At 50.8% G+C, this 26,312-nt stretch overlaps 1 protein-coding gene across 6 annotated transcripts in view; it reads right to left on the bottom strand.

The window, feature by feature from the left end:
* Positions 1–4,232: 4,232 nt before the first annotated feature.
* SLC7A1 (solute carrier family 7 member 1) overlaps positions 4,233–26,312 on the bottom strand; it is a 79,964-nt gene continuing 57,884 nt past the window's right edge. For all 6 annotated transcript variants that reach the window (XM_059143812.1, XM_059143815.1, XM_059143816.1 and 3 more), the window contains 9 exons: positions 24,697–24,871; positions 18,637–18,758; positions 17,785–18,007; positions 16,651–16,790; positions 13,978–14,080; positions 11,991–12,208; positions 11,564–11,730; positions 10,787–10,895; positions 4,233–9,274 (listed from right to left, as the gene is read on the bottom strand). In XM_059143812.1, coding sequence (XP_058999795.1) covers positions 9,171–9,274; positions 10,787–10,895; positions 11,564–11,730; positions 11,991–12,208; positions 13,978–14,080; positions 16,651–16,790; positions 17,785–18,007; positions 18,637–18,758; positions 24,697–24,871 — 1,361 coding nt within the window. In that variant the 3' untranslated portion in view covers positions 4,233–9,170. The remainder of the gene's footprint in view (positions 9,275–10,786; positions 10,896–11,563; positions 11,731–11,990; positions 12,209–13,977; positions 14,081–16,650; positions 16,791–17,784; positions 18,008–18,636; positions 18,759–24,696; positions 24,872–26,312) is intronic.

Genomic DNA, 26,312 nt, shown 5'->3' with positions numbered 1-26,312 from the left:
AGGCACCGCCTTCGAAAACGTCGCTTGGCAGTTGCTCGGCTCCGCCCGGGAGGAACCACTTGGACACCTGCTAAACGCAGTTACACAGCAATACAGAAGTCAGTGTTATGTTAGAATGTGCTACCGTGTGTTAGCCTATTGCAGTCAAAGTCATAGTGATGTTAGAACTAAATAACCCCTCACTGGGTGAACTGAAGTGTTGCCTTCACCAGCCCTGCCCTTCGGTACTTGAGCTAATTCCCACATTGCCCTGGCTTCGTTCCTTCGTCGTTGGCACCCATCACGTGCCCCCCACCCTGCCCCCCACCCCACCCCACACACCATTAGGACCCGGACCTCTCTCAACATGGAATCTCCCAGCTGTTCTCCTCCTGGGCTGGAGTGGTTTCTACAGACCGATGCTGTAGCCTCCCCACTGCCTAGGACCCACCAACCCTCACCAGCCTCTTCCTAGTGTCTGAGCCCTGCAACCACCCCTGCCCTCCACACACTGGATGAGGTTCCGGGGCGAGGGTGGGGGAATGTCCGCGGAGGGGAGGGAGCTGACGGGCTGGCCCACTTGGTGATTATTGGAATGGGGTCACACCTTATTTATCTGGCCCCTGCAGTTTCTGTGTTGCATATTTGTGTTTGAAGCATATTAAAATGAACTTGAGGGACCTTCTGTGATATGCACTTGATGTACCTGTCAGCCTGGCCCTGTTGGACTCCAGGAAATTGAGGCTGGGATCCCAGGCAGGGAGAAGTTTGGCAGGCTGCGTTCCCTTTCTGCGTGTGTCAGGGTCAGCTGATGGTCACCAAGAACCCCTCTCCCCAGACACAGCAGGTCCAGGGGCCCTGCAGCTGTCTTCCAGCAAAGACCCCCCAGCAGCCCTGCCCTGTACTCGGGAAAAGCTCAGAGGCTCTGCTTGGCAAGGTCATCTTCATGGGCTGGGGCATGTTCCCGCAGGAACAGGGCTGGAAAAGGACACAAAAGATTGAGGACGATCCCCTCACCACTGATTTCAAAATCAGACCTAAATAGATCTATGGTTCTGCCCCAAAGAGAGTATGATGTGTCCTAAAGCCTGTCAGTTTTATCTGGATCAACACAGATCTGTCTCTCCAGTGACAACGGCCACTGTCATGCAGTTCCTTATCATGAGCTCTTTCCCCAAGCCGAGGGGCTGGGGCCTGGTGTGGGGGGAGCACAGGACCCTGGGGGGCTCTTGAGTAGTTCCCCCAAATGCGGGCGGGACACCTCTTTCTACCCGAAAGCACTTGCCCTCACCCCTCCCCCGCCTCAGGTTGGCCAGCTGACCCTGCAGTGTCCACGTGGGCCTGGCCCTTCCTGGGGTTCCAAGGGAGACCCCCCGGGTTTTGCAGGCATGTGGGAGAAACAGCTACTCTACAGAGACCCCAGCAAGCCCGCCCTCCAGAACAGCTGCCGAACAAGGGACCCCATACAGGCAATAAATCATGTCAAGTCACTTCAGGATGTGACAGGACCACCGTGGTTTCCCTCTGAACCACCCACGCCTTCAGATGGTGGATGCTGACTACCTGTTGATTAACGATCTTAATCGTCATCAACCTATCAAACCTGGTCAACCTGTCCCAAACTGTTTCTTTTTTTCTTTCGGGGTGTCTTGTGCCTTCCACTTTTATAGCCATTACTTTTCACTGTCCTTCCCCCTACACACGAGGGAAACAAGGTGCCCAGCAGCACCTCCACTTCACCAAAGTGAAGTGACTCGCCCGCTGGCACATGTAGGAAAAGAGGTCAGCGCTGGCTTCCTCCTGCCTGTAGAAAGCTCCGGCCCCTCCCCTAGGTTACCTGCAGCAGGCAGAGGAGATCTTTGAAGACAGCTCACTCAGCGCCCTCCTCTGTGCCCGCCACCCCCGCAGGGGCGATATGGACTGGCGCATCAGGAGAGGAGTGGTGGAGGAGTTAAGTGTGGGTCAATACCTCAAAGCCGGACACTTGCCTCCTGCTATTGGAGTTGAGAGCTGTTCTCATGGCTGGTGCCCATGATGCAGCATCCGTATCCTGCTGTCAAGTGGCAACTCGGGGACCACACCCTGTCATCACGTCCATGGTCCTCAAGGGTCAGAGTCCTGCCCGTTGGAGAGTTTGGGCCCCCAGACTTAAAAAAAGAAAGCCACCACCAAAGGCTGGGAGCCTTTCCTGGGTGTTCATTCACTTAAATTGGCGAAATGTCTTTTAACTTCCTGAAACAAAAACAGGGCCACCCAAGGTGTCCTGAGCACCCCACCAAGCTCGGGTTCTCCCACTCAGCGGGGAGGGAAGATGCACTCAGGAGGGATGGGCTCCTTTGCCTCACTCACCACATCTCCCAGTTTCACCCGTGCCAGCACCGAGCGGGGATCAGATGGTGTGCAGCTCTGAGTTGGGACCAGCCTGCTGCATGGGACCAAGGGCCCCGCCCGGTGCTCTGTGCCTCCAGCCCAGGGTAGCAGGCCTGAGGCACCCACTCCCAGACCCCCGTACAGCTGCTGCTGTCCGCACAGTGTGTTCTTGTCTTAACTGCACCCAAATTAATGTAGTGGAGCCGTGCTGCCATCGGCCCTCCCCTGCCACACTGTAAAGCGCAGGCACTCAGTAACTTCGTCGTTTCAAGGAGCAACACTTCCAAGCATCCATGGGAAAGTCTAACCTGCAGGTATCTCTTCCCCAACTCAGTCCCGAGCCACGGGGATCCGGAGCTGACGGGTTGGCCAGAGAGCTGCCTTCATTAGCAACGGCGGCACCTGTTTTTATTCGCTGAGCCTTTACTCACATTGCATTTTATTCAACAGCAGCGTTTATGGCTCAGTGGGCAGCCAGAGTTTGGTAAAATTAAACTGTACCCTTTTGAAGAAGGGCGTACAGGGTTACCCACAGTTGGCGTCCCAACCCTCCCTGCCGGCTCTGTCTGGTTGTTTTCAAGGCTGGGCAGGAATACGCAGCCTAGTGAGGAGCTCGGGAGGATTCCTCCGGAGCTGCCGATGCCCAGCTGTTTTGAGGCAGCTTTTGACTCCCCAGAAGTGTTTCATAACCACACTTCCAGGGAAAGCTTGCTCCAGGTGGCTCCCCATCAGACCTCCCGCCTGGAATCCCCAGTCGGGGCTCAGGGCTCCCTAAGAGATGGCTGAGATGGGGCCAGGGGGCGGGGCTGCTCCTCGGGCTGCCCACCCCGCGCTGGCCACTAGGTGGCGCTGCGACGCCGCGGGAACCGAGCTCCGGCTCGTGTTCTGGGAGGTGGGCTCTAGGTGCCTGGTGGCTCAGGAAGCCAGACGCTACCTGCCCGCGTGGCCACTCCCCGGGGCCGGGGACCCTGCGCTCGGCTCACCGGCGCCTGCAAGCTGTCGGCAGGACCTCTCACCGAGCGATCGCTTGCGGGGGGTCCGCCTTCTGCCAGCCCGCGGCCCCGGCCACAGGGCACACTCTGGCTGCTGTGGAGCAGGGAGGCGGCACACAGTCCGAGCTTTGGGGCCTGGTGCCAAGCGGAGGATGGCGCTGGTGGGGGGCGGGGGTTGGCCTGCAGACTGATTCTCCTGTAAACCTGGTGTGAACCGGCCGCAGCTCCCCCTGCCCTGCTCTCCTAGGGCTCCGGTGTCTGCTGAGAACACGCCCAGGTTGGGCCTTGCCTTCCGCTGGCAACCAACTTCTCCGTGTGGTCATTGAATCGCTGCCTGGTAGCGTCTGAGAGTTAAGACCCCTGGACAGAGTCGGCCTCCTGTCCAAGAAAAGGCTTCCTTCCCTGGGGGTGGAGGGGATGCGGGAGAGATGCAGCCCCAGGGACAGCTGCAACCCTCCCCCCACCCCATCCTCCTGCACAGACTGTGTGCGCAGAGGACAGGGCAGGGCTGAGGTGTACGTGTACGCGGTGCGAGGCGGCTGGCGCATGGGCACCCAAGGGCTTCGGTGGATGAGCGGCTTTATGCCCCTGGGGGGCAGCAATCTTGGTGCACAGAGAGCCCCGCTCAAACCCAAGCCAGGTCTGGAAGGAGTGGGAGGTGGGGAGATGGCATGAGAGGATCCTAAACTGAGGGCTGGGGGATTCCCTGGTTGAGGGACTGGACTTTGGAATGAGCATTTGCACCAAATGCCCCAAGGCCAATGAAACATCACAACATCCGGCTGTGGAGAAACAGAGGATGCTAAAGAAGGGAAGGGCAGGATCTGGAACTCTCTGTGAGGCGCTGCCAAGCTTGGGGACCCTACCGGCGGTAGTCTTGAGATCACACTGTGCATGCCAAAGCCATAGAATTTATTAGAGTTGGCAGAAGCATGAGATACTGTACCACAAAATAATCTGATTTTACAACATATAGTAGGAAGTTGTCAACATACAGTGTTGTCAGCAAAAATGGGATACAGAGCAGAATTTCACATTTTTTTAAGGGGTGGACATGGACGCTTGTCCTTAAAATAAAAACAGGAGAGACCAGCAGAGACAGCCTGGTTTGCAGTGGGCATCAGATTCTAAATCTAGTATTACAATTATAAGAAACTATAAGAAAACTATTAGAAAAATAGAACATCAAACAAGCAAAAATATTATACAATTTACATAATAAGAAACACAATTCTTTTAATAATGGCTCCATGTTCAGTAGAAGAAAAAGTTTACTGGAGAAACCACAGCTCTGTGGGTTTGATAATAAACCAGCCCTCACTGGGATCATCATCCCGTGCTTTAGACCCATCGATGCTGGAAGGCACAACTTAAGCGGGAAACTTACTTTAAATATATATTACAACTTCTCAAATCGAAAATAAGTCCCAAACTTTAAAAAGTTTGTCATCAAGAAACACATCGTATACCTTGTTAATTAATTAACAGTCAAAGCACATCTTCCCAGCCCTGCTTCCTGACCCTGCTCATACCCTGAGAAGATCAATTGCTGGACTTCACAGCCAAGGTCTTGATCTCATGGGGGTTTTTAGGCCGGCAGTTCCACACACTTACAGGACCATCGGGGTCAGGGGGAGGGGGTTCCTTGATAACTGTGCCCTGAGGCCCTTGGCCGGTCAGTGTCCCACTCAAAAGAGCACTGCTGCTCCATGAAGCAACGGGCACAGAAAGACTGGATTATAGTGACGAATATCAAAGTCAGTTGACATTTTCTTCTTTTGCCATAAAAACCCATCAGGCATCATAACCATGATGATGAAATATGGAGTGTAGCTTCTTGCAGCACTGGATCAGTGAATCATTTCATTACCAAAAAAAGTCCATAGGAGTCTGACAAAATGTCTATCTCACTCCCTGAGGAGCCTTACATACAATACTCTCACTATGATGTCAAACATATATCTGAAGTTATACAGAACAACCATACATAGCATATATTTAGTTCTATCTGCCAAGAACTTTGTAACAGTTCCACACACAGGCACACAAATGTTGCACACCTATGGCCAGCAGAGTGCAGACAGGCCTGCAGACACACATCTCTGTCCGTGCTAGAACACATCGGCGATGGGGCCTGGCACGAAGATTCCTCACTCCCATCTTGGTGATCATGGCTTTTGGGTGCTGACAGGACAATCAACTTTGATGAGATGTATACAAGTGAGACACGCAGATCAGAAGACGGTCCCGGCTCAGAGCTGGCAGGTGTCCTCTCCTGGTGATGGCCCCAAAATGCCTGAGTCCGTCTATACTCTGGCTGGGGCCGTTCCGAGGCATGTCCACACTCACCCAAGGAACCCACCCTTGGACCCTGGACTCACAGCCGTGGCTAGTGTTAGGCTAGAGACCATCCCGGGCAGACTGCAGAACTCACTCAGCTCTGAACACCCGCTGGGTGTTGCAAGGAGGGCATGCAATTCAGTTCGTGCCCACTGCCATGGACGAAGCCCAACAAGCAAGGGCCAGGGGCCTCAGCCGGGGGCACACACAGGCTGTGCCAAAGGTACAGAACAGGGTGTGCCAGAGCCTCGAGAGCTGGGGGCAGCTGAAGCCCCCAGAGTGCACACACGGCAGGCAGGCAGCCTGTGATAGCCAAACCACAGCACACAGGACCAGGAGGCCGATCTCTTAAGTGAGATGACTCAGTGGAACCGAACCACAGGTTGGGGAGCTGGAGAGGGAGAGGTTCTGACAACAGTATTGATTTAGAGTCTTTCCAAAACACCCTAGGAAAAATGGCCCTATCTACTCTTACAGGTTTGGAAAAACAAATCAGGCCCCAAGTTGGGTGGAAGGGGTGCGAGCTGGTGGGGTGGGGTGAGGGGAATGCAAAGGCCCTATCTCCTGCCCAAGGCCCCCTCCAGGAAGCAGGCTCAGCCTCACTGGCCCACAGGGTCTGACTGCTTCCCTGGAGACCCCTCACACTCCTCAATCATCAGCAGCGGTCCTGAGGACCTGCTGTTGGCTTCTCTGTGAGTCTTCATGGGGTTACAAAAACAGAAGGGCAGAGGGCACTTCGGGAGGCAGGAAGGGGTACTTGTTTGACACAAATGGGTCTTACCAATATGGCTTTTTGCAACTGGGTCACAGATAAAAGCAGACACAACATTTCCAAAGGGCATGTCTCTAGAAGTGTGGAATTTCTGATGGTATAGAAAATACTGGCCAAGCCATGAAACTGATAATCATATTCTCGCTTGGGGGGTAGGGAGGCCAATTGTTGGGCATTTCTGGTGGTTATTTCTTGCCTGTGTGCGTGCCCCGGCGCGTGTATGTGTTTATTTCTGGGGAAGGAATGAAGGATGGGATGGGAAAAAGCCTAACAGCGCTGGGGAGACTGACCCCAAACATCATTCCTTACATTACCACCCTCATACACAGAAGAAAAAACCCCTGGCAACTGAACGGAAGTTAGTCTCCATAAAAGCACAGTGACCATGACAACTATTTCTCTGCGGGACCTTCAGGTGTCCTTTTCCGAGGCTTCTGGAGGCACTTCCCACTTTGGGGTGAGGAAGGAGGACCCTCCCACTCCAGGAGCTTCGCATTCCGTGGGATGGCATCAGCGAACACATCTTGTCAGTCGGCAGAAGGAGACACGTTGCCAGCTGAAATGTCATCTGTATACAGTCTATTGCCTGCTGTCTTGCACAGAAATTTCAGCCAGAAAAAGATATTAAGGTAAAAAAAAATTTTTTTTTCTCTCTCTCCCCTACACTTTTCTCAGATATTACCTTTCCCTCAAGTTCTCTTTGCCTATGTGGGAAAGTAACAGACAAATCAAGCAAACAAATAGCTAACAAATTCTAAGAAGACAGCAGACAACCAAAACCCCATGAAATAAGTTAATATTTATCAAAATATTATACAGCACCAATCTACATAAATTTAAATACCTTTCTTTGGAAACCCATGCTCTGAGCCCTTATGCTCCTCCCTCTATAACATTCACAAATGATATTTAGAATAAAGCTTCCAGGCAGGTGATCAGGGCCTGGGGCAGAGGCCAAGCTCTTGGCCACCGGCCCACCAGCCCTCCACTGACCGACCCTGCCATTTGGCTGGCCCACAAATTCTTGCAATTCTCTCCGAACCTACTGAGGGAGATCAGACAAGTGCCATCAATTTACCAGGCTTATTTCTACCAGATTTGTGTCAAAGGTCGGACAAGAGGGAAGAAGTGGGAGTCTGAGCTGCAAAGCAGCATTTACATTTTCTAGGGTGTCCACATGCCTTCCTCCCTCCCCTCCAGTTCACGTGAGGCCCTTCTGTCTCCCAAGTCACGTTCTCATGGGAAGGAAGACTGCGTCAGTGTTCTCGTTTCCTTGGGCTCCTCTCCGCAGAGTGGGTGAGAGTGTGGGGTGCTGCAGGGTCCGAGGAGGGAGCACGGAGCATGGAGCTGCAGGGACCCAAGCTGGCTCTGTGACTGACAGAGGCAGGGGGTCCAGGGCCAGGTTACGATCCAGATACAAATCCACAACGCTTGGACAGCAGTATGACCCCCACATTCTCACGTGCAGACCCCACGCTTGCAACAACACACCAAGGAAATATTTGGTCATTTTCCAAGTTAACACTAAGTGCCAACTTAATTTGGAGTGATTCGCAGATGCTAACAGAGGACTCGGTTTGATTCTATCTAAGGAGGGGCCAAACAGATCATGTTGGGACCAGAAGCAGCGAGGGGGGCCGGCCACTGTCACCTCAGAATGAGTGGACACCTGCCTTGAGAACCTTACAAGACTCGAGATGCTAACCCACAAGCATCACAGGGCAGGATTTAGTGACTGGCAAAGACCCACAGAATACAGCGTTCTAAGCTCTACTGATCTAAGGCCAGTCCCACAGGAATGCAGTGCCACACTCCAGTTGCTTGGGACACACAACTGTTGGCGAGAGATACCAGAAGCAGCCAGAACCAGCCTGGGGCCTGGAGCGAGAGAGTGCGGCTGGGGGAGGTCCCCACACTTGGGCACCAGGAGAGGCGGCCCTGCCTTGGTCCTGCTGCCGCGTCCCCACAGCGGCGCTCCCTTCCTCCTGGTCAGTGACGGAAACGCCTGCCCTCAGCACCACTGGAGTGTGCGGGGCTGTCCGGTGTAGCAGCAAAACCCCGGACTGGAAGGGGAAGGAGGAGAGAGCTTACAGTCCTCACAGCCTCTTCTGGAAGCAACGCAGGGAACAGGAATGGGAGAAGGAAACCAGTCTTGCTTTTCCTTTTTAAGGTAAACTGCTGTCCTTTGGCTCCAGGGGCAAGACTTCTGGGGACGTATGTTTTGGAGTACTCACCTTGCCTCTGCGGCCGGCCTTGGGGGCCACCTGGGGAGATGGCTATGGAGAGTCTGGAGTGTGCACATGTTTAATACCAGAATGGTCCCCAGGGAGGGAGGCCCGGATTCCCAAGGTGACGAGAAACAGTGACTTCCATTCTGCCTGAGCACACAGCAGCATGCACACGGAGATGGAGAGGACGGGGCCGCTTTCCATGTTCAGAGGGGTGTTAGGAGCCGCGGTGGCTAGCTGTGGCCAAGCGGCCCCTGCTGGGGAGCTGTCCGAGATGACGGGCCCTTGTGCACCTGCTGCGGAGCGAGTCTAAGCAGGACACACGGGCTGTGGGCTAAGGCTGCGTTTCAGGTAGCTGCAGCGTCTGCTGCACTGGGGCTGTGTAGATGTGGGTGGGTCCTGATGCACTGGTGGACAGAGTGAGGTGCTCCCAGGACCTCTGCGGGCATCCCTCGGGGTTGTGGTCACCTCTGAGGGAGGGGCTGCATGTCACTTGCAATGGTCCAAATTGCCGTCAGGAGTCCTTGCTTGGTCAGCGGCTAGGGAAGCCTCCTCGCTGTGCCACAAACCATAACCAAAATAGATGATGAAGCCTGCAGGCCGAGAGCAGAGCGCGCATGTGAACACAGCTGGTGGAGGAGCCCACCCAGGAAAGCCTCTCCACGCTGCCTGTCCTGGGCCCGAACCCAGCACAAGCAGCCCCCATGGGCAAACTTTCTGCCCTCGGAGAAATGACACAACTTTGACTAACATCTGCAAAAGCAGCTCTCCCACCTCTACATGCAGCAAGGGCACATGCCCTTCTGGAGAGCCTCACACTGGGCTGGATCCTGAGCAGGGGGAGCAGCTAGGCTAGGGGCCCCGGGACGAGTGCTGATCCCGCAGCTTCATCTGCTCACCACCCAGCTTGTGCCCTGGAGCTACTGATGGGCCCGTGCTGCTCCCTGCCAGGGTGGGATTTCCAACGGGCATCACGGCTCCCCAAGCTGTTCGCACGGCCTCCGGAAGTCCACTGTCTCTGTTTTCTCTACTTATGTGGCTGTCAGATAGGAGGCGGCATTCAAGTCGCCTGCAAGCGTGTGTAACACAGGAGTTCAGTCTGTTCTGGTGTCCAGGACTCCAGAGGTCCCTCGGTGGGGCCCAGAGATCTGAGCTTCTAACCATCCGCTCAAGCACTACCGTCGTCTGGCCCTGAGGCAACCTTCATGCCAGAGACATAAGGAGGGCAGGCCTCAAAGCCCTGGAACTAAGCTAACGGCTTGGAGCCCAAGACTCATGTCTAGTACGCTTAAAACAGGGGTCGTCCGCCGTCGCAGGGGAATGTGTGCCTCACCCTGTGGTGTGGAGGAATGTGTGCCGATCACACACGACTGCACACACTGACTAGCTCTCCCACAGGAAGGCTCTACAGGGGACGTCTGTCCAACCGGCTGCAAGCCACACTTTGCAGACAATGTGAGGCCTGCAGAGAAGGATCTCCAGGCGGCAGCTATCTGCCCCCGAGCGTGGTGACCCAGGGCGGAGGCTTTGGCAGAAACAAAGTCCTGGCGTTATAGCTCTTGTCACCAACACTGAGGGTGAGAGGAAACTCCTTGGTCACCAGCACTGAGGAAGGAGCCTGAGTCCATTTCCTGCAGTTCCTGGGTTGGATACCCAGGTAGGGGGTAGGCCACGGGCGACCTACAACAGGGCCAGCACCCAAACGGTGACCCCAAATCTCCCACATGGGCCAGTGGGCAGGGGCTTGCTGGGCTGGGGAGGGTCATGGTCCAGGGAGATAGACTGGTGCTTTGTCAACAGTAGACCATTGCCTTGTTCTTGTTACCTTCAACTCTTGCCATGACATAACTAGCTCAGGCAAGAGCAATTAAAATGAAAAGTATCTGAAAGGGAGGGGAGACCCACAATGTACAAGAGCTCCTCACTGAGGGAAAACCCCTGACTACATGTGTTTTCATTATGCTTTGAGATTGGAAATGAGAGAGGCTCAGTGACAAGAGGCACAAGTTGTAGAAAAGACAAATGACCAGCGTAGACAGGTTCGGGGCCTGGGGCAGAGGGGCCTCCGAGAGAGGCCATCACAGTGAAACCCTGACCTCACATACCTATCAGCATCCACACTGCAAACCGGACCCACGTGCCTTGGTCCAGCTGCATCATCAGATAGACGTTCACAAAGATGCTCAGGACGGGAAGTAGCGGCAGGAAGGGCACCTGCAAAGAAGAGTGGGGTGAGGGGGGTGCATTGTCAAGTCTGTAGTGGGTGGAGTGCAGGGGGTGTTGCCTTTGAGTCATTTAGCAAAAATGCCCTAAGAAAAGCCCCTACCCCTGAAACAGATGGACTGCGCTCTTTATATGGGGAAGAGAAGGTGAGTGCACCCCAACCCACACACATATGCACAGCCGCACCCCTGCACCGGCAAACTCTAATAGGTGGGGGTTTGGTTCTAGGCTACCAAGTGCCAATGTGGACTCTACTCTAATTTTCCCCTCTTGCTAATCTCCTGTTTAAGAAGGGGCTAGAAGAGGGACTTCTCCTTATCTCCAACACTGAACTACTTCATTACTTGTGTAAGCTAAAATGCAGACACCTTGGTCACCTCCAAGGCTTAGTAATGCGATGCGCCAGCCACATACGTTAGATGGACACATGTGAGCTACCCCAGCAGTGAGCTGCGTCACTGACACCTAAGAGCTACAGCAGGGAGGGGTGCCTTCTTCCAGGGTCGGGTCCCCACCCGTTGTCCCTGAGGCTGGCCGGCCAGCCCCTCTGCTCCACACAGCCTGGCCTGGCAGAGCTCACGCAGGGCGCAGGAGGCCTGGGATCTGGGGCACCTACCACAGAGCCTACCAGGAGGTTCCCTGCGGGCAGAGCTGCTCACCTTAAATGAAAGCTTGGTCTTGCTCTCAGGCTGCCTCCAGATGATGATGGTAACCAGGGAGCAGAGGAGGACAGATCCAGCAAGCACAAAGATGGCCCACAACTCCGCTTTTGTCAGAGCCTCCTTTCCGAGCACGGCAACAATGCAGAAGGTGAGGATAAGAATTGCTAAGAAGGAGGGAGAGAGGGGTGCAATTCAATCTTTTTTCAGATCCCCACAGATAGCCCCAAAACCCACGGAGAGGGAGGCTCCATTTCTGCAGCCACCAATTACGGTAAGGGCAGAGCAGCTGACATCACAGTCCAGGAGCAAGACAGATGCTTATCTCTATCCCTTCCAGCACTTGCCTCCACCACCCGGGACAAGAAACCCTGCAATACCAACAAGCAGGACCCCAAACACCTTACAGGGAAGGGCAGGCTCTTACCTATGAGGCTGGTTGAAATGTTCACAATTAGCCCGGAGAATTTGGAAGGCTCCATATTTTTGGGTGAGAGTATGTTTTTCAAAGAAAACCGTTCTGCTTCTGGTAAAAAGCCTGTCTGGGAATCACTGGTGCTCACCAATTCATTCTGGTCCACTTGATCAAGCTCATCGGTAGTTCTGGCCATCTGGTATACCATGTTAGGTTGCTCTGGCTGATACCTGTAAAGAAAGGTATTGTGTGACCATCAAAATGTGCTTTCATTGGGCAAAAGGATACATATTGACTCAAGTTCTTAGTAAGCTTTCAAAGGTAAATTGCCCAGGACACAAGGCATAAAATGGGAAGAAGATGGTCAGAACGATGCATTCTCTGGCAAAGTAGATACAGAGGAGGAGACCTGAGTCCTCGGCTTCTTTCTGTTTCTGCTTCTGGGCAATACCCTCCTCCTTGGGGTCTCAATTTGAGGCAACTTGACCTTTCCCATGAACTAGCCCAAAGGAATATCCTGAGATGGTTTCCCTTGCTCTGAGTAATAGTACTGGCCCTTGGATGCTTATAATATTTGGCCACTTCCAACAAAACTACAGCTGAAGGGAGCTAAAAGTACAAACAGAAATAGGAAGCTGTGACATTAGGATCCTGTTTGGTGCCAAGAGCCAGAGAAATGTGTCGGCAAGCTGATGGATTTGAGAAATTCTCTTTGTGAGACTTAATTGCATCAATTTATTTTTAAAACTCCAAATGGCTTAGAGTAAACAACTTTACAGAGCTGGCCGAAAGACTGGGCCTGTGGCATGATTTCCAAGACATAAGCTTCCTGCAAGTAAAGCATTCATTTTAAATGAGGCTCCTTATCTTCCCACCCAAAATGAACAGAGCTCCAATCTTTTCTACCAGCGACGAAAACCAGAGTGCTTTCTGAATTATTTTGCATCTAATCTAAGTGTGAGCATAAAGATATTTAACCATTTTTTACTGATTCACTTATGTCAACACCATTTGGTCAATTGAGAGTGTAAGGAGAACCTCAGAGAAGACTCCAGGGCTGAGCCCTCAGGACGGAATAAACGGTCACAGAACTAGCAAACTAGTTTTAGCCAAAGCTACACAGCCACGGCTGAGGTTCAGCCCGTTTTACACAGAGTAGGTGCTAAGCATTCCTGAAATGGGACAAATGGAGTAAATGCCCTTGCCAGTATAAATGCCCGAAAGGAAGTAATGAGGCTTTTCCCAGGTGACCAACACGGAGTCTCCAGGACTCCATATTCTCATGATAAATGTTCCCTTGAGCCTTTCCTGGTAGTGAGGAAGCAGAACCCTGTCCTTTCAGAGCGAAGGACAGTTGGAGCCCAGGGCTGTGCCTGGGAAGGGGGTACACCGAGGGAGCTGAGAACACAGGGCACCACTCCTGAGCCCTGAACTGCTTTACCTCGGCCATCCAGGGGCTGGCCCAGCGTCCACAAAGCTGACACGGCCAGAGCCTGGGAAGTCTTGCTCAACATTCACCTCGGCCACTCAGTGCCATGTACTGGGACTGACTCCTCTTGGGGCAGCTTGCGGTGTTGCTATAGGACAGCACTGCCCTAAGAATCATACAAGGATTCTCCCAATTCCCACCAGGATTAGTCCCCAGTACCCTCCAAGCTAAGACCCTGGACCAAACTGAAATCATTACCCTAAGCCTTCAAAAAGTCTGTTCCCTGGACCAGGCCCAACAGTTAGGCTGAGAAGCTGTCACCTCCCTCCTCCTAACATCCCGCCAGAAAAAGGAGGGCACGTGATAGTGAAAGGTGAGCCCCCTGACTCTTTTCAATGATGTTTTCTGTGACTAGACTCTCAACCACCAAATCCCACACTCTAGGGCAATTCCCAAAGGAACTAACAAGAACCTGAAATTACACCTTATAAACCATTAACCTGAACTTTTAAAAGGCTAACAGGGTACATCTTCACTATCTATCATGGAATCCGGAAAAGCCATACATACCGTAAGACCAACACACAGGCAGCCACCAAAGAGTAAGCCAGGAGAGTGCCAATCGACATGAGGTCCACCAAGTCCTTCAGGTCAAAGAGAAAGGCCATCACAGCTGAGGAGGAGACAAGCATCAGGATCCACAGATGGCCCACAATCACAGATAGCCAGAACCACCACCCACCCACGATCCAGGGTATACAGGGGGAGCTGCTTTTACTTGCTTCCTCACCCCAGCCCTTTCCATGGAAAGACACTGTGACTACATTGCTTAAAGAGAAGAAATGCTCAGGATTAAATCACATTAATGGTCCTCAGCAGATAGTAACAATAATTAACATTTATATGAAGAGCACTTCCATGAACAGGACCTTTCTTGATCGTCATGGCAACTCTGCAAGCTATCACTACACTATGATAGAGAAACTGAAGTCAGACATGTTGGAAGACTTATTGAAGGTCACACAGCTAGGAAGTGGAAAAGTCAGGATCTCAACTAGGTTCTTGTGGCGGAGCCCAGTGCATCTTTCTCTGCACTGCACAGACTCATAGACAGTTACATGTTATCTATCCATCTGCCCACAAACCATCCACCTGTCATCCATGGATCAATCCATCCTCTGTCCATCCATCACCTATCACCCATCCATCCATTCGGCCATCACCTACCCATTCATTCATCATCCATCTGGCATGCACTGAGAATACGGTGGTCAGCGCACCCCAGCAAAGATGTACACCATCAAAGTGGGCAGACCAGAGAGTCTCCAGCTTCCCCAAGTATATCATCCAACACAGGCATCAGTAGGCAACAGTGATGAGCAGGTGGATGAGGTCAAGTCCAGTGCTCTGGGAGGATCCACAGGGGCTCCTAACCCAGACAGCTGAGTACGGAAAGCAGTGCTATCTCCAAACAATACTGGTACCTCTACCATGACCCCATTTATAAAAATCTACAACATGCATGCTTATTTGAAAATCTTTTGTAATTTTTGTGAGAGAATATCTCTCTATTTATATGGGTACACTTGTCCGGTTTCCCATTTAAACAGCTTGGATAGATCTACTTTGGGGTATTTTCAAATCATAGGCAATCAACACAAGTTAAAACAGAAACACAAAACCATTCCTTTTCCACAAATATTTCTCAAGCCCCTACGGACTACTCCAACTAAAACAAATTTACATTGAGGGTAGATAACAGGATCAAAGAGCAATGCCGGGCCTTCTGGATAGTCAGAACAGTGTCCAGCTGTGCAGGCTGCAGATGCCTATGTCCCCACCCACAAAGAAACTCCAGCCAGACTTTTTCCATGTGGGGTGATTTCAGAAAACCAAATACCCATTGACCACTCCTGCCAAATGAAAAGAAAGAGTAAATCCTGGTTTGGTGAATGCACGTACTTTATAGTCACTTTAAAGATTATAGTTTGAGCTCCTCTGATCAGCACAGGAAGGGAATTAAAGTCCAGTCTTTAATATGATCAAATTACATGTAAATCCTGAAAGAATATTAACTAGTTCCCGTTCTTCATCTCTTAAATATATTGGTCATATTCTGACATGTGGTGTCCCTTAACCTGAACATTGAGATCGTGGTCAAGAATGTACAATTACACAACAAATTTGTTAAATAATGAAAAACTAGCTTTCTTTCGTTATGTGACATTAATTCACAATACTAAACACACTTTGATAAAGGGGTAGATACTATTAACAACAATCCATTCATTTAAGATGGTCAAATGTCTTACCAGTGGCTATTTGACTAGTCCCTGCGGTACAGAGGGTGAACTGGTATCATATGTCCTAATATCCCAAAAAGACCGTGGAAGGAGCCAGCCTCTTTGGCATAAAAACCAATCAGGAACTGAAAGCCAGGTCTCCTGGGTGTGGGTATACCCCCTCACTTAACCTCTCTGTACAACAGGCTGGATTATGGCTGTCTCTTGGGGCTGGGAGAAGCAATTATTGGGAGAGAAAATATAGAAAACCAATAGCACAGTCCTTCGATGCTCCCCTTTTCTTAATCAGGGGCCCCTGGAATATCACAGAGCCCCAAGGTTCTTTGTGTATGGATTTCAGCTGTCAAAACCATCCTCTTGGTGGGGAACCTGATACTTGATAAGATAAATCTTCTCTAAGCCTGCCATTATAAACTTATAGCAATCGGCCTCCCCCGCAACACCCCCGATATCTCCTGGAGAACAGGTAGCACATTACCTAAAACACTGATCTTAAGGGCTTCTCATTACCGTGAGGATCCACAGGCTAAGAGACACAGAGAATGAACTTCCAGTACTAACTAAACAGTCTTCCAGCTTGTTACCATGCAAGAAGGTGTCATCCCACCAAAGTCTACTGAGGAACATTCAGAAAATGGGAAACACAAGTGGCTCTGTAGGGATAGTGGGTGTTCTAAGCTCTGTCCAATGAGAGGATAATCATAATAAAAGGATTCAAACATTTTTGAGAATTCCATCACATCCTCTGTAAAACTGGCCTCTGCCTTTAGTCAAAAGGGTGGCTATCTTGCAGGAAATCAGGTTCCAACGGTGAAAACCAAAAGTTAAGAAGACCAGCTCTAACTTCTCACAGACCAGCACAATTCAAGGTATTTCCCTAGGGACTAGCAGTAACTCCACTGTTAAAATACTGGCAGGTGGGATTAGTTCCAGTTCTTACCAGCAATGGCACCTGAGGTCAACGTGGCAATTATTGGTGTTTTGGTCCTATCGTTGATTTTGGCCAAAAATTTAAATAGCAGTCCATCTTCAGCCATGGCATAGATGACTCGAGGCATGGGAAACATGGAACCTAAAAGACTGCACGGGAGGGAAAGGCAAAAAGCACATGTAACACTATCCCATCAGGAAGAGAGGCCTCCTAACGTGATCACTACGTGGTAGACCATGCTGCCCTGAACTCCTCACCGAGAAATGCCACCCTCCAAACTAGGGGAAGCCCATGACTGGCAGACAAAATTCATCGCATCAACCCCAGAAAAAGCACTTACTGTATGTGCTCAGTGAAAGAACAGCTTAACCTAACAAACATGCATGGGATCTTCTTCATAGTTCTTAGGAAAAGGAAATTTTGTATTTATTCCCACAGTATTTCTAGCTGAATCAAACAGAATATAAAAGCCTCACTGGGCTCATGAGGATTTCTCTGTGGTAAATCAACGATTAGCAAACGTTTCCTGTATGTACAGGCTAATAGCAAACATCAGGGGCAAAATGTTTCTTATTCAAAGCCACTTTATCTTGGCTGTCTGGGGGGCTCAGTCAGCTAAGCGTCTGCCTTCGCTCAGGTCAGGATCCCAGGGTCCTGGGATTGAGCCCTGATTCGGGCTCCCCGCTCAGTGGGGAGACTGCTTCTCCTTCTCCTTCTGCCCCTCCCGCTCTGCTTGTGCTTTCTCACTCTTAGTCCCTCTCTCAAATAAATAAATAAAATCTTAAAAAAAAAAAAAAAAGACATTAATTCCCTTTTTTAAGGCAGCCTCCGCTTTATGATAAAACTAAGGGCCAAAATACAGTGTTCAAAGAGGTGGCCTGCTGTAGGGGCCAAGGCTGGGGACAGCAAGCCAGACCCTTGCTGAGTAGATGTCAGAAAGTAGGCCTCAGAGTCTTCAGGGTGAAAATACCAAGAACAACTTGCGGGATGGTTGCTAACAGCAGGAGGAGAAACCACCTCATCAGGGTTGGGGTGCTGGCTCTTTGGGGGAAAAAAGCGAGATTAGCGGCATGCCTGTGTGTCAGGCCGCACACAGCCCACCACCTCTCACCCTCCCGAGAGCCTCACCGCCGAAGGCCTCACCTGGTGGAAAGAGCGCAGAGTGAGCCGACGGCCACCGCATACTTGGCACCTTCCCAGCCCACATACTTGAAGGCGTCGGGCAAGGGACTGTCCTTGTCCAGGCAGAAGTATGGCATCATGAGTGTGAGGGCAGCCGACACCCCGAAGTAAGCGATGAAGCAAATGAGGAGGGATGCGACAATCCCCACGGGGATCGCCTTCTGAGGGTTCTTGACCTCTTCACCTAGAAGCAGCAAGGAATCGGGCCCAGGAGGGCAAGACAGTAAGGGGCAACCCCCCAGCCCCACAAGATGCCCGCGCCACCCACGAATGACACCCCTGACGTGCTCAGCCCCATGGGAACCGGGGTCTTCGAGCTTCTGGGAACCATGGGTGGCCCTCCGCGCATGGATCAGAGGACCCACAGTGCCCAGGGAGGGTGTTCTCGGCCTCTAGGCCCCGGTTCAGCCAAGGAAAAAAGACTTGTTTCCTTTGGCAGAGAAAATTCAGGAGGCCCGACTGAGCCCGGCCTATTCAATCACCCGGATAACAATATTTTTAATGGCCTCGTTTCTCCCGGATGACGCCCAGATATGAAATCGGGCTGAGCGACGCTGTCATTATCCTGTCCTAGCAGCACACCAGTTAGTCACGTTTGTGACGCAGGCTTTCCTGCCAGGCACTGCCACTTGGGGAAGTGATGAAAGCGGGGAAGAGATGAGCAGGAAGCTACAGATCTACACGTTACTCACGTGTGAAAGAGCAGCAGCCGGCATTGCCCCACAGGAAGGAAAACAGCACCCCTGGGTAAAATTAGCCCAGCCTGTCTGACGAGGGAGGAGGACCCGTCCAGCGGGCAGGGAGGAGCCGTACCTGTTGTGGCGATGCAGTCAAAGCCCACGAAGGCATAGAAGCACGTCGCTGCCCCAGACAGGACACCGGAGAATCCAAAGGGCATGAATCCACCAGCGCCAAGTGTCCCTTGTTTTGTGTCACTAGGGAAAAAGAGCCAAAGATCATAACACCCACTTCACAGTCCTGAAGAAAAGCTGTTCCCAACAGTAGTGTGTCCCCTCCACCCCTGGCCACTGCTGGCCTGGGGCCCTCCAGACGCCTAGTAAATGATCCCCGAGGCAGCTGTCCCTAGACCCCGCGGGCCACAGGCCTCCCTCCTTTACATAGCCCAGAGCCACAAGGGCACCCACTGAACTCTTTCCAGAAGTATCCCTGAATATTGGCTTTGGGGACAGGGGAGAAACTGTGACACAGGGTGTCCAACAGGAAAGAGGGAAGAAACCAGCAAGTGAGGCCTCTCTCCCAGGACTGTCAAATGAAGAGCTGCCAAATGGGTGTGTGGCCCCCACCCCAGGAACACAATGCAAAAAGTCTCCGATATTTACCAGTAACTGCAGTCTCAAACATTTTCAGAGACACTGCAGTGAAGGAAAGTGAATGGTTCCTGCCCACAAGCACTCACATGCACACGGTAAACAGGGATGTCTACATGGGTGGGGACTAGAGCTCAGTATGGCAAGGGCACATGGATGGGGCTCAGGACATAATTGCTGAAGTAATGAATATACGGCCATATACAGGTTGTCAGCCCCAGAAATCCTTTACGGTTCAGAAAATAGTTCCAGCGAAGTGGAACCTTGACTTGAAACAGTGTGCCCCACGCCGAGAAGAGCCACATGAGCTCGCGGCCTGCCACCACTCACACTCTGGATGGCCACTCCAGGCCCTGCCCATCACGAAGTGGCTCTAAGCCGTGTACACCCTGGTCCGCTGCCACCACCTGAAAAACAGCCCAATTCCCAGCCCCAGGAAGGATGGCCTGGCTCCTCCCTCACCAGCCATGCCTTTGGCTGGCCACAGGGCTGCAGGCGTCCTGTCGCAGTTTCCAGAGAATGGTCACCACCTTCCCATCGCCTCTCCTAACTCAGCAGGCTGATGACAGCCCAGCTCTGCAGGGCAACCTGCCCCAGACCACCTGGCTTCCTAATATTAGAAGAGCCATACAGAATATTCTAGTCCTATAAACAGATGTCAATTGGGTTAGCAACTCATTGGCCCAATTTGCTTTCAGAGGGATTCATCAACTGACTAATAAAACCGACAGCCACTTTGGTCCCAATTATTGTGTAATGGGGATTGAGCCCTTGTACTGATTTCTAGAGGATCCTTGATTTCACAATCTGGAAGTCAGAGCATGAGTAAGGTCCTCAATCTGGGACTCATGGCAGTTCAGTAAGTAGCAACGTGAGGGAAACCCCAAGAAACCCACAAGTGAGAGATGTAGGAAAAACTGTTGCCAGACTCAAAGGGAAGTCACCCCCACCCAAAATACAAAAATGGAGGCCCAGGACAAGTAAGTCGGCAAGGCACAGGACGTGCCCACCACATCCATAAATCACAAAGAACACAGAATGCCCTGGTGAGCTGACTCCTATAATAAAATGTTTGAGGCCAAAGCCTAAAACAAAACAGTTGACAGTCAAATAGCTCAGGAGAGGGGGACTCTTAATCAGAGGGGCTCCTGGCAGACCCTTTCAACTTCTGACCCCAACTAGAACATGGGAACGTCTTTGCCAAGACCTGGAATTGGGCCCAGCTCCCCTGTGCCTGCCGGGACAGACAGACAGACAGACAGACAGGTACGGAAACCCTCTGGATGCCCGCCTGCCACCACAAGCCCTCTAACACCAAGAGCTACGGAACAGCCGCGAAGAATAAATGAGTGTCGGGACTGCTGTTACACACGTCCAACCCCAAAAAGAGGCCCTGCGAGAGACGACCAGGGCTGGAACATGCCTCTGTCGTGCAGCCGGGGGAAGCAGGAGTAACGGTGAAAGCACGGAGTTATGGAGAGCTGGAACAAGACAAGGGCATCCTTCCCGGCTCCTCAGAGAGAGATGAGGGAAGGAATCCCATGGAAGGGGAGCCACAGGGAAAGGGCTGTTCCTATGTAAGCTCCCGCAGCCACCAGCCGTGAAACCAGCTGTGGGTGCTCCTCCAGATCCTCCATCGCCCCGTGGTGCTCAGACTCCACGCACCACAACAAAGGACACAGTCCCGGTACAAAAGCCCTGTGGAATGTGCTAGTAAGGCAAACATGCAAGGTGCAGAAGAGTGGAGACAGAATGTTACTTTTTATGTAAGAAGAGAGGGACTATACACATAAATTATGTATGAAAGTTATATACATAATATACAAAATAAATAGAAATACATACTTGTAGTTGCTTGTATTTATACAAATAAAAGCTGGAAGCTTACACACAGAAATGATAAAAATGACTACCCATGGCAGGGTGGGAGATGAGGCAGATGAAGAAAGGAATGGGAACAGAAATTCTCGAAACAAACCTTTTCATAACATCATGACAAATGAACCAGGAGAAAACATTACCTACTCAAAAAATTAAATTCGATGTTTAACTTGGGTATTCTGCTCCCGGGACAGCGGCTCGCTATGAAATAGTCACACAACCTGATCTACATGGCCTCAAACCAAAGCATTTACAAATGTTTTGTGAAGGCTCTTTATGTGAATCTGTCATCGACGTGCTCTCCGCGTGTGGGGGCTGTGCCCAGTCAGCATCTAGCCACCAACACACGAAGACCCGGGGAAGCAAGCTCTCAGGGGCTGCCGTGGCCCACACCCGGCCAACATCAGCTGGCAGAGCAGGTTAAAGCCAGACCTCAGCCCGGTGCCCCGACTCCTGCAGCTGGGCTGCCCAGCTCTTCCGCCTGCCACCCAGCCAGTCACCCAGGATAGCAAAGAGGGGAACTGGCACAGGAAGGAAAGAAAAGCTGTCTTGTGGCCACCACATCTGCGAGCCTGGGGTGAGGTCTTGACAGGCAGCCTCCATGGTGCGGATGCGGGAGGTCCTCTCCCCCGCGTGGCCTTTTCCCACAGCATCCGTGGAAAGCATCCTGCGCTAAGATTCTGTTCTTCTGACTTCCATCTGCCACCCTGACATATACTGCTAGTTGTTCCCAAAAGCCATACCCCCTTCTTCCTCACAGTAATAGAACTTAATTATTTTAGCTAGACACAGGAACACTAAGAATAAAGACAGTGTGTTTCTCCGACTCCAGCTGCGAGCTGTGGCCCCTTGATTTGAGCAGACATGAGATACGCATCTCCTGAGAAACATCAGGGAAATGAAGTGGAGAGGGAGGCTGCTCCTCTCCTTTTCTCATTTCCTTCCTGCTGCTGGGCGCCATCTTGGACCCTGGAGTGACGCTGGGAATGTGGGCCATGGACAGAGCCATCAGACGGAAGAACTGGATTTCCGGCCCACCGAAGCCATACGCTGGACTGACCACCTGCAGATGTTGACTTAAGAGAACGAAACCTTTATCTCGTGGAAGCCAATGTTATTTTGGGGTTTCCATCCTCCCTGACAAGAAACCATATGCAACATAACCACGGTTCCAAGTCGTGCTGTGGCTTTACACTTTGCTACACTTGTGGCCCATCTGTAGGACTCTGGCTAAGAAAGCCAGAAGTAGCAGGAGACGAAGGCGGCAAGGAACCCACCAGGCTGTCGGGTCATATTCCCAGTCCAGGCCAAGCCACAGACAGACTCCAGGTTCACAGGGGCGTCCACAGCAAAGTCATGGAGACCAGATCACAAAATCACAACCCAGTGGGGTGAGAACGGCCACCAACTGTGGCTGAAGCTCTCCAAGCTGCATGGTTTGGCTGGGAAATGCCCTATTATTTCAGAGAGACAAGCAATTTCATGAAAGACTACGTGGCCATGCTCAGAAATACAAATCTAGAGCTGCAAATAAAGGGGAAGAAAGAAGTTTCTAGGTTTTGACAAAATCAAAGAGCAAACTGTGCCCCAGACTGGCAGCCTTCTACCTCAGGGCAGTGCTCTGGGGGCTGGGGGCAGCACAGTCCTTTGTCACCGGGACCCAGAGTGTGAGGACTACCCAGGACAGGAAAGATTATCAGCAGGCACAAACAAGCTCTTCATGAAAACAATAATATTCAATCTCCATCGACCACCAGGAAAAAGACACGCCATCTAGATTTAATTCGTGACCTGTGAACCATCACCAGCAAGAGAGTCGTCCCAAGTTTTCAAAATCTACTGTTACTCCCAAGCTTAGTTTGAACTGGCTTTATTCTACCCTGAGATACTGAGCACCAATAAATCTGGCATACATAGGATTCAGGAAAGCTTAGGAATGCTACATTAAAAACCCTCATTTCTCAGCGGGGCCCAGCTGGCTCAGTGAGTAGAGCATGTGACCCTTGATCTTAGGGTCGGGAGTTCTAGTCCCACTTGGACATAGAACTTACTTTTAAAAAGAAAATTTAAAGGGGCACCTGGGTGGCTCAGTGGGTTAAGCCTCTGCCTTCAGCTCAGGTCATGATCTCAGGGTCCTGGGATCAAGGCCCGCATCAGGGCCTCTTGCTTAGCGGGGAGCCTGCTTTCCCCTTTCTCTCTGCCTGCCTCTTTGCCTACTTGTGACCTTTCTCTCTCCCTGTCAAATAAATAAATAAAATCTTTAAAAAAAAATTTTAAATCCTCATTTCTCTGTAGTCATTTAGTCTCCAAAAGGAAGATTCTTTTTTATTTGAATAGTTAACCATATAATATGTCATACATTCAACAGTTTCCTGCTTGTGTTCTAGTAGTGAACTCATCACACATCAATGCCTGTCCAGTGACCAGATCACTGTAAGATACATCTGGGCCTGAACCAGAGACCAAGTTCACGTGTGACCACTCAGATCCCCAGTGTGGGACGACCTCATTTCTCAGTCTCCCTTGCAGCTAGATGTGGCCACCCACTGGATTCTCACCAGCCCAATGTTGGCAGAAGGGACATACGTGTGTCTTCCGGATCTGCCCTCCAAAGCATGGGCACACTCTCTCTCATACCCTCTTTCCCTCGAGGAGAGCCCAGCTCTGACCACACAGAGGAGGACCCCATCCTAGGGTGGGATGGAGCAACCTGTTGGATCCCTGCAAGCCTGTGTGCAGCCTCGTGGGCCAGTCAACCTGGGCCACTCATGTCAGGGGCTGAGACATCATTTTAAAGACACTGGATTTTAGGAAGCTCTCCTTACCAGAGCTGTGTAACCCTTGGTTGTAATTACAACAGAACCGTAGACAAAAATCTCACTCCCCATTCTCTGTCCTAGGACCATAAGATTCCCCTGAAAAAATCTGACCTAAAAAGATCCAAAAGATACATCCTAATTTGCTTGGCTTTTATTTTCTAGATAGTTGGAGCTTGTCGATGAGGCTTCCCTGAGGGTCCTAAAAAAGCACAGGTCTAAGAGCTGGCCTGTCACCTGCCCCTCATCCTGGTTATTCTGAGTCAGAGAATATAAGGGTGTTGGGGTTTTCAGGGCTGACACACCCCAAGTTGAGGGTAGGAGAAAGACTATTATAATCACATTTTCATAAATCAGTAATTCTGAAAGCCTCTGATAAAAGCCTGTGATAAGAGTCCTCCAGGTTTCTTCTTCTGTCTATGTTATTAATAGGAAGGAATCATAATCAAGGGATAGCACCATGGCTTTGCCGAGAAAAGCTTTTCTGAAACCAAATTCAGAGGTTGGTCAAGAAACAGAATTTGAGGAATAGATTACTTAGTGAGTCTGACAACGATTTTCAACTATGTACAATTTCAGAATTAGAATGAAGATTTTGTTTTCCTGAATATCTTCCTTTATCAGACAATACACTGTCGAGTTCAGGGAAATGAAACTTGACAAAATTTCAAACCAAAGAAACACCCTCGGCTATTTTACTACACACAAAAAATTAATTCAAATTCAAATTACTTTTTTAAAAAAGGCATGTAGTGTTCTGGCCAATTACATGCCCCCAACGTGCGTGTCTGTTTAAGTACCAAGTACGAATCAATGTCACATATTGAGAGGAAGGAGAAACAACTCACTTGCTCAAGCAGCGATGACTGGATGTGTTCTGGAAATCCTCCTCTGTGAGCTGCCAGTTTTTAATCGATCCTTTCACAAATCCTGACACCATTATGAAGCCCAAGACCAGAACATTGACACAAGTGAATATTTTGTTGACCATGGCCGACTCTTTCACACCGAGAGTTAAAAGTCCTGAAAAAGCGCATAAACAAGAAAATTTTGCCTGATGGTGTGAACTCTGTGCCTGAGGAGTCCTTCCTGGGACAGGGACAGGGATGGGACGAGAGGGTGAGTTAAGAAGAATCCAAGCGACATCAAACCTCCCAAGATTTCGGTGAGCTTCTGGGAATGGGGCTGAATTAATCATCTTTCTAGAGGCAGGGATCAAACTAACCAAAGTCCACACAGTGGTTCCCAAAGCCATCAAAGTTGGTCTCGCAGGCCCCCTCTGGAGCTAAGGGTGCCACCCGGCAGGCACCCAAGGACTGCAGCGACAGGGAACACCATAGCCCACCCTCCTGGAGCACAACCCCCTCCCAGGGATGAAGAGAAGGCCCTCTCCCGGCACCCTCTCCACTCACTGACATAACTTCCTGGGACTCCCCTGAGGGCACAGTGGGTTTTTTTTTTTTTTTCTCCAATGAGGAGACATCTGGCTGCGTGAGTTTGCTGGTAGAATGGAAGATTATTCAGATTCACCGTGCAACGTTAGCAGTATGAGCAATGGCAGCTTTCTGTGATTGCGGCACCACAAACCATAAGGTTCGTCATCAGATTCAGTGCATGTAAAACGACGTCTAAGCTAGACAAGTTACGGATGGATCATAAACTCACATTAAAAAAAGTAAAAAGACCCAAGTGATAAAAACACATGGAAACCACATGACAACACTGTTTCGGAGACTTAGGCCACATCATCACCTGTGGGTACACACACCATTTGGGGACTGCTGTGGCTAAACTCCTGGCTGGGGAAGAAAAGAGACATGGAAAGGTGTCCAAGTGACAGGTGACCACCACTTATGACTTGAGACTGCTGCCCTGCCATGCGCACCTTTTATAAACTTAAAATAAAAAAATGCATTTCACAATAGAAGATTTGATTCTGAAATGAAGGTGCTAGAAGGGAAGTGAGCAATTAATCACAGGGAACACCTCCTCGTGCTGTGCTCTATTTCTCTCTGGCGTCCCTCCCTCTCGTGTTTATGAAAATCTCCCAGTGCAAACTTAATTTCTGATACACGTTCCTGCCAGCTGGACCAGAAATACTGCTGAGACTGTCCTATGCAAGATGATTTCAATTACATGGTGCGTAAAATAAGGCATGTTGTTTTTAGAACCCATCCAAGATCTTCTAGTCTCAAAGGGGGATTTATCTGCATTCAGCTTAATGCTTATACAGTTAAGTGCCACATGGAAAAAAAACTCCCATCCTCGAGGCCGGGACACGGATAAGCATCACTAAGAGGAAGCTGCCTTCAGTCATCTTCAAGCACTATCTGTAATTTTAAAATTCTGTACCCGTGACTCTGCCATTAAATTTTTTTTTTAAAGATTTTACTCATTTATTTGACACACACAGAGAGAGAGAGAGCGAGAGCGAGCGAGTGTACAAGCAGAGGAGCACAGGCAG

This window comes from Mustela lutreola, chromosome 13, assembly GCF_030435805.1.
Source record: "Mustela lutreola isolate mMusLut2 chromosome 13, mMusLut2.pri, whole genome shotgun sequence".
Lineage (NCBI taxonomy): Eukaryota > Metazoa > Chordata > Mammalia > Carnivora > Mustelidae > Mustela > Mustela lutreola.
Note: the sequence above shows the minus strand (reverse complement) of the source record. Positions and strands in the feature narration are given on the sequence as shown.